This window comes from Thunnus thynnus, chromosome 10, assembly GCF_963924715.1.
Source record: "Thunnus thynnus chromosome 10, fThuThy2.1, whole genome shotgun sequence".
Classification (NCBI taxonomy): Eukaryota; Metazoa; Chordata; class Actinopteri; order Scombriformes; family Scombridae; genus Thunnus; species Thunnus thynnus.
Window position 1 is genome coordinate 827577 of NC_089526.1, and position 8189 is coordinate 835765.

Genomic DNA, 8189 nt, shown 5'->3' on the forward strand with positions numbered 1-8189 from the left:
GACCTTACAATGGAAGTGATGGAGGACAAAATCCACAGTCTGAAGCTAATATGAAGCTTCAGCGTCCAAATGAGTCAAATCAAGTAGATATCTTTCAACGTTACAGTCTTTTTAGTGCCAAAGTTCCTCTTTTTGTTACTATACTTCCACCTGCAGCTCAACAGGGAAACACTGTCCGAGGAAACACAAAGAGGGAATTTGATGCTAAAAAGACTGTAAATGTGTCAGATATCCACTTGATATGACTAACTCAGACTGCTGAAGCTGAATAGAAGCTTCACACAGACTTTAAATGACTGTGTGGACACACTGTGGATTTTATCCTCCATCACTTCCATTAAAACACATTTGAAGGATCTTTTAATATCCAGTATGAACAGGAGGAATGATTACAGCGAAGAAAACCTCTTTTAGTCCAAAAAAAGTCATTTTTCTACAAATTTGAATTCCTCTTTCTGTTAAATCTGATCTATTATTACTTTATATCACACAAACTGACAGAGACACACTGCTGGACTTGTCTCAGGTATTGTAGTGAATATAGTGTATTGTCATCTCTCTAATCTCATATTATTGATTTTCATTCATACAGCAGTTTGTTTTTCATCTCAGTGTCTCTGTGAAAGTCTGATCTGTTCATTATAATGAACTTTATGAGAATAACAGCAGCAGAGCTTTCAGCACTGTTTTTTTTTTTAAGATGTGTTTCTCGTTTCCTTGTTTTTACAGAATAGACTGAAGGACAGTGAACAGTAGAATGTAGAGAAATAAAAGCGCAGCAGCAGCAGCATCGTGTCCAGCTGATGAGATTTATAAAGAACACACAGAAAAACAATAAACTTACATTAAAAACACAAATCATTTACAGTTTTCTTCTTTTTAGCAGAACGGATCAAATCTTTATACAAACACTAACTTTAAACATGTCTACTGTCCGAGAGGAAAAACTACATTTCAGGTAAAACTCTGCAGCGTTTCTGAATCCAGCAGTTTAGTTTTTTTTGTTTTTTTTACAGAAAACACGACGTGAGAGCTCAGTCTGAACTTCAAACTGCTGTCAGACATCAGATTACAGCATCAACGACAGACCGGACCGGTCTCAACCTGCCGGGAACAAACAACCTGATGAGTTCAGCTTTATGGAAAACAGGAAGTTTGTTTCCTGATCAGTTTAACTTTACAGGTTAGAAACATCAGCGACCACAAACACGTCATGGTACTGATGAAGGGCTGAAGCCTTTACAGGAGATATTAAACACAGAGTCACTCATTAATGACATGAGATTAATGTTTTTATCTTGAGTTCCTGGATGTTGTGTGTGTGAAGAATGTCTCGACTCTCTCGCAGCTGATTGGACGTCTGACTGTATATCTGTAAAGGTGTTGCGTCATATCTCCTGTCGGCTACAATCCTGTTTTTAAGTTGTTTTTCTCTGAGCTGAAGACGTGTTGGAGCTTGTTTCAGTTTTATCAGCTGATGTTGACGTTCTTCTTCACTGCTCCTTAAACGAAGATCAACCAGCTGACATCATCATCATCATCTTCATCATCATCATCATCGCTCCTCCTGCAGCTTCTGGAATAAATTCACTTCAGCAGAATCATCCAGCATCAACTGAACTGGACATCACAGGGTTGTGTCCATGGCGACCGCGTCCATGGCGACCGTCGTTCTCCTCACAAGATCCTAACACTTCTCTCCCACACTGATCATCCAACAGATACCAGAGTCCTCCCCCCCCCCCGGTGGTGATTCTCAGTATTACAGCAGGAAGCTTTTTCCCCCTGCAGGCCGCCATGATAAAAGAAGTCTGTAAAAGTTTGGACAGGTCGCCTCCAGCTGCAAACAAATGTTATTTTTTGTATTATGAAGGTTTTATATTTGTAAAACTTTCCTCGAGTCTCTGTGGGAGAAACTGTTCTGTATGTATTCAGCAGGATCAGCGCCGGAATGTGAAGCCAGTTTGGCAAAACAGCCAAACCGTGTAATTACAGCTTCCTGTCCGTCACGTGACACACACTGGCCCCAAAAGATATTTTCCCTACACAGTCATTGGAAAACAGCTGACCCTCAGCTGAAAAAAGTGAAATGACTCGTTTTATTATCAGACTTTGATGCATTCAGTCTGATAACATCTGGAAAGTCAAGAGAGACGTATTGAAATGTTTATATTGTAAATAGACTGAATGTCATTTACTTCTTATTTTGTTGTGTTTATTACTCGTAGTTCTTATCAGTTTCCGTGTTTCCTGCCCTGCTGCAACATGCAACCGTCCCCTCTGGGGATCAATAAAGTCTTATCTCATGATTAAATTATTATATCTCACTCAGGTAAACAATCAGCCAACAGGAAGTCTGCTGGCTCGGACAGCGGGAGTCTCTACTGAGCATGCTCTATCCAACATCCAGGTTCTTTACAGCAGGAAGCTGATTATTTGGCTTTGAGTCCAGTATTCAGGTCCTATAATACATCCACCGTCACATCCTGTCAGACATTCTTCATCAGGCTGATTCACTGAATGTCACACGTCTCTGTAACGTACAGCGCAGCTTTGCACATCAAACAAGCCGATTGGCTGATCCAGCTTCCTGTTGTATAACAAGTATAACATGCTAACAAGCTAACAAACTGCCCTCCTCTAAATATTTTGGTGAACTTTATATAAACTTCTACGTTCACGCCTGCTGTCAAACATTATTCTCAATTTTAAAAAATATGAATTTTGGTTTCAGGTTCTTTTTTCTACTTGAATCTAATTCTAACGTCGAACTACGTTTACTGTTTGTTTCCATATAAATACAGTTTACATTGTTTCATTCTCATAATCACAAAGATATAAAAACATTTCAACATATTATAACACAGACAGAGTCAGAGAGCATCTAAACTACACAGCAGGCTGGGACTGTGTCCTGGTGATATCAAAGGCATTCTGGGTAATGTAGTGTGGTGACCGTGAATATTTGAACATTTACGTCTGCTTCAAACAAACTGGAGCTTTCTGAAAACAATCTGACGTCACGCCAACTTTACACATGTCCTAACTGAACGCGACGTGAGCGAGCGTCACGCCGCAGCGTCATGACGCAGCGTCACGACGCAGCGCCGCAACGCGCCGTTTCGAGCTGAACTTTTGTCGGATGCCTGTTTGTATTTACTTCCTGTCACTCACGTTGAAAGCGCTGCAGGACACCGGTGTCTTTGACGGCGAACAGCTGATTCATTTAGTTGAAGTTTCTCCTCATTTCACCATAAAAACCAGCCGGAAGTTTCTGGTTTAGTTGCTGTTGGTTATTTTGTGTCGTTTCCAGTAAAGAAACATTTAGATATCAGAATATAAAACGTGTGTTTTCTGCTTAAAAAGAACAAACACAGGATGTGACGTACTCTCCCGTCTTACAGGAGCGGTTACGTCTCCAGCACAGAGAGCGTCTGACGCTCTTGTTGCGCTCTGATTGGCCAGGCAGGTGGAGGTGTGGACATGGGCGGGTTTTACATTTTACCTTATTAAAAGTAAGAAGGTAAAAGTTTAAGAATCTCTTCTTCAATAAAGGTTAAAAACTGTTTTCTTGCCCTGAAGAAGAAATTAAAGATTTAATTTTTAGTTTCCACAAATTCTGATCAATAATAAATATCCGGTTACCTTGGAAACCGCATGATGTCGAGTTCTTCACCTGAACTGAACATTAAAGATTTAAAAAAACATTTTTCATTCTTCACACAAACATGTAAAAATATCAGTTTTCATGGGAACAAACGAGAGAAACGCTGAATGAAAGTGAGCGGCGCCGTCACAGACTCAGAGGTTGTGACATCAGCCTTTTAGCTCCGCCTTCCAGCACAGGTAGAAACACACCTGAGGACGCGCCACGTACGAACTCATTTGTTTGAAGCAGACGGAAACTTTAAACTGAAGTTTATCCTGCAACAAGTTTATGGTGGGAACCTCCCATTAACACACAAACCCCGCCCACCCACCATAAAGCCCGCCCATCCCAACAGAAACCCCGCCCACTCCAGCTCTTGTGGGCGGAGCTCCTGACACTGATGTAAACAGGTCACATGGGTTATACTTCCTGTGTGACCTTCAGAAAACATCTCAGGAACAAAAGTATGGCAGCTGTGATCGTCTGATTTGGTCGAAACAAGTTCACTTCTGTAAAACATCAACAGGAAATGACATCATCATCTCCTTCTGCAACTTCCTTGAAAAAAGTCTGCGATCAGCTTGCTCTCTGTGACATCACGGTGACATCACGGTGACATCAGCAGAGGTCTCCGAGACGTTAACTGGGATCTGCTCCACACTCGCTCTCCTCCGGGATGTCCTGCAGGTCTGAAAGGTCAAAGGTCACGTTACCATGGTGATAAAACACTGATCAATACAATAACTCTTAATTCTTCATAATTAATAAACATATCTGATAAAATATCATCACAAATTATTTGATTTTAACATGTTTGTAAAAGTTAATATTCAGTTACATGTAGAGACGAACGTACAGTTATTAACATCAGAACACACGAGGCAAACTTTTATAAATTAGTCAAATTAGTTACACTGACTCATTGTCAATCATGTAATACTGATCAATATACTGATTGATTGATTGATTGAGTTGAACTGAACGGACCTCTGGGGCTGTCAGAGCGAGGAGAGATCTTCACCACTTCCTCCTCTTCATCCTCCATTCCTTCCTGGACGCCGTCTAATTGGTCGTCAGGCTCCTGACTGGCCAATGGGGCGAGGGGGCGGGGCTCCAGCTCCCTGCTGCCACGCCTCCTGCCCACCTGCTGACAGAGACACCTGAGATTAGCTTAGTTTATATTAGCTTAGATTAGTTTATATTAGCTTAGCATAGTTTAGTTTATATTAGCTTAGTTTTGTTTATATTAGTTTAGCTTAGTTTAATTTATTTGAGCTAAACTAAAAAGTCCAGTTTGTTTGGTTCAGCTGCCTCAAACTAACGCAGCCTGCAGTAACATCACACCATATATATATATATATATATCTGTATATATATCTGTATACTGTATATACCTCACAGAAAGCTTGATGTTCAACAACTTTATGCTGATTTTGGAGGCTGTAGTTTGTTGTTTCCTTTCTATCACTGTGATCAACAACAGCACAAACTACTGAATCAACACGTCTGTAAAACAGCTTCAACTAAAACTGCGATGAAGGAAACGTCTGAAATAGTTTTAGTTCAATAAAATGGATCTTAACGATTCAGACAGATCACACACACACACCTGTTCCCCCTTGATGACATCACCGGTTTCTCCGTTGCTCCTCCTCCTGCTGCCTGGCTCCGCCTCCTCCCCCCTCAGACGCAGCCGTGTCACTTCATCCTGCAGCAGCTCCACCTGCCGCCTCAGTAGCACCGCCTCCCCGCCGGCGTCCAGCCCCGTGTCCCGCGACATGGACCGATTGAGGCGGGGGGCGGAGCTGGGGGTGGAGCTGGGGGCGGGGCCGGGCCTGAAACACAGCTCTAGGATCGAGTCCTGACGAATCACAGCAGCCTGGGGGGCGGAGTTAATGTGTCAGAAGGCAGGTAGCTCTTTCATAAATATCATCATATGAAGAATAACTTCCTGTCTGACCTGCAGGGCGTGAAGCTGCGTGCTCAGATTGACCAATCGCTGACGGACTTCCTGTGGGGAGGACAGGTGTTACTAACAACTCTGATTGGACAGATTCTTACCTCTGGTCAAAAAACAGGAAGTGCATCTTACCTCATTTAAGGTTTGCTGCAGCTGGTTCCCGTTTCGGTCCTGAGAAAAAAAAAAAAAGAGACGAAACTTTTCTTAATTTGGTAGTTTTAGTTCTTCACAGATCATCTTAACATGAGACCTGCTGGACGTTTAGATGAGCATCTGTGCTTCAACTGTTGCTACTCTCCCGTCTGATCCCTCGTGTTGTTGATTCGCTGTGGCCGTAAAACTCAGACTATTTTTAAATGTTTCTGTTTCCTTTTAGATTGAAGGAACTAAATCAGTCTGGAGACACTCAGCAAACCTTCATATACAGCCTGGTTTAGTGTCAGTCACAAAGAGGAAAATAAAACATTTAAAGACAACTTTTACTTTCTGTTCATCTGAAGACAATCTTTCACATTTTCAAGTTTAAAAACGGAGGCCTTAATCTGAGGATGAAGGTTAAAGGTCAAGAGGTTACTTACCTTCGAAGAGCCGCTGTTCAACTCAAAAGAACCGTTCAGCGAACCAGAGTCACCGTCTGAGAGAGACAGACAGGTAGAGACAGACAGTTATTAGAGACAGACAGGTAGAGACAGACAGTCATTAGAGACAGACAGGTAGAGACAGACAGTTATTAGAGACAGACAGGTAGAGACAGACAGTCATTAGAGACAGACAGTCATTAGAGACAGACAGTCATTAGAGACAGACAGGTAAAGACAGACAGTTATTAGAGACAGACAGTTATTAGAGACAGACAGTCATTAGAGACAGACAGGTAAAGGTCTGTTCATCACTCAAACATTAGATGTGTGTGTCCGTCAGACCTTCAGGATCCAGACTGTTCTACTGGATCCTTTCTGATCCACGTTGTGTTTATTAACAGCAGACAGATTTAGTTTTTATTGATCAGACAGATTTAGTTTTTATTGATCGGACAGATGACAGTGACTCACTGCTGAGCTCCTGGTTGCCGTTGGTTACGGTAGATTTCTGGATGTTGGTTCCTGACAGCAGCTCGGTCAGTTTGTCCACTGAAGACAGAAACACAGAATCAGTTCACGTTTGATTTAAATTCCTCTAACCACTTCCTGTGAAGCAGCCAATCAGAGCCCTACCTTCAGAGATGGCGGTGGTGAGCAGCGGCTCGGCCTGAGGAGCGTGAGGAGTGTCGGCTCTGAACAGGTTCCTGTTGGACGAGGAGGAAGAGGTCCTGGAGGAGGTGCTGAGCTCCTGACCTCCTTCTTCTGCTCCTCTACCCGTCGCCTCCACCAGGTCTGAAAAAAGAGTGACTCGCTCCTGCAGGAGCTCCAGAACCTCCCTGTCCTTCTGCTGGATGTCAGCTGAGGAAGAGGAGGAGAAAACAGCTGGATGATTATTTATACATTAGTTAAGAGATGAAAGGAGGACAGACAGGAGGACAGCCAGGAGGACAGACAGGAGGACAGGCAGGAGGACAGACAGGAGGACAGCCAGGAGGAGAGATAGGAGGACAGATAGGAGGACAGATAGGAGGACAGGCAGGAGGACAGACAGGAGGACAGCCAGGAGGAGAGACAGGAGGACAGGCAGGAAGAGAGACAGGAGGACAGACAGGAGGACAGGCAGGAGGACAGACAGGAGGAGAGGCAGGAGGACAGACAGGAGGACAGGCAGGAGGACAGACAGGAGGACAGATAGGAGGACAGACAGGAGGACAGATAGGAGGACAGATAGGAGGACAGATAGGAGGACAGGCAGGAGGACAGACAGGAGGACAGATAGGAGGACAGATAGGAGGACAGGCAGGAGGAGAGACAGGAGGAGAGACAGGAGGACAGATAGGAGGACAGATAGGAGGACAGATAGGAGGACAGACAGGAGGACAGATAGGAGGACAGGCAGGAGGAGAGACAGGAGGACAGGCAGGAGGACAGACAGGAGGACAGATAGGAGGACAGATAGGAGGACAGATAGGAGGACAGACAGGAGGACAGATAGGAGGACAGGCAGGAGGACAGGCAGGAGGAGAGACAGGAGGACAGATAGGAGGACAGATAGGAGGACAGATAGGAGGACAGACAGGAGGACAGATAGGAGGACAGGCAGGAGGAGAGACAGGAGGACAGATAGGAGGACAGATAGGAGGACAGATAGGAGGACAGACAGGAGGACAGATAGGAGGACAGGCAGGAGGAGAGACAGGAGGACAGATAGGAGGACAGATAGGAGGACAGATAGGAGGACAGACAGGAGGACAGATAGGAGGACAGGCAGGAGGAGAGACAGGAGGACAGGCAGGAGGACAGGCAGGAGGACAGGCAGGAGGAGAGACAGGAGGACAGACAGGAGGACAGACAGGAGGAGAGACAGGAGGACAGACAGGAGGACAGCCAGGAGGAGAGACAGGAGGACAGACAGGAGGACAGACAGGAGGACAGCCAGGAGGAGAGACAGGAGGACAGGCAGGAGGACAGGCAGGAGGACAGACAGGAGGACAGATAG

General features: G+C 44.5%; 1 protein-coding gene across 2 annotated transcripts in view; it reads right to left on the reverse strand.

The window, feature by feature from the left end:
* Positions 1-790: 790 nt before the first annotated feature.
* Positions 791-8189, reverse strand: part of arhgef2b (rho/rac guanine nucleotide exchange factor (GEF) 2b) — a 38516-nt gene continuing 31117 nt past the window's right edge. The window contains exons 15-22 of one of the 2 annotated variants that reach the window (XM_067600271.1): positions 6824-7048; positions 6662-6739; positions 6188-6243; positions 5742-5780; positions 5610-5660; positions 5259-5528; positions 4637-4793; positions 791-4338 (exon numbers count right to left, since the gene is read on the reverse strand). In XM_067600271.1, coding sequence (XP_067456372.1) covers positions 4289-4338; positions 4637-4793; positions 5259-5528; positions 5610-5660; positions 5742-5780; positions 6188-6243; positions 6662-6739; positions 6824-7048 — 926 coding nt within the window. In that variant the 3' untranslated portion in view covers positions 791-4288. Of the gene's footprint in view, positions 4339-4636; positions 4797-5258; positions 5529-5609; positions 5661-5741; positions 5781-6187; positions 6244-6661; positions 6740-6823; positions 7049-8189 lie in introns of both variants that reach the window. The other variant, XM_067600272.1, reaches the window with a different exon arrangement.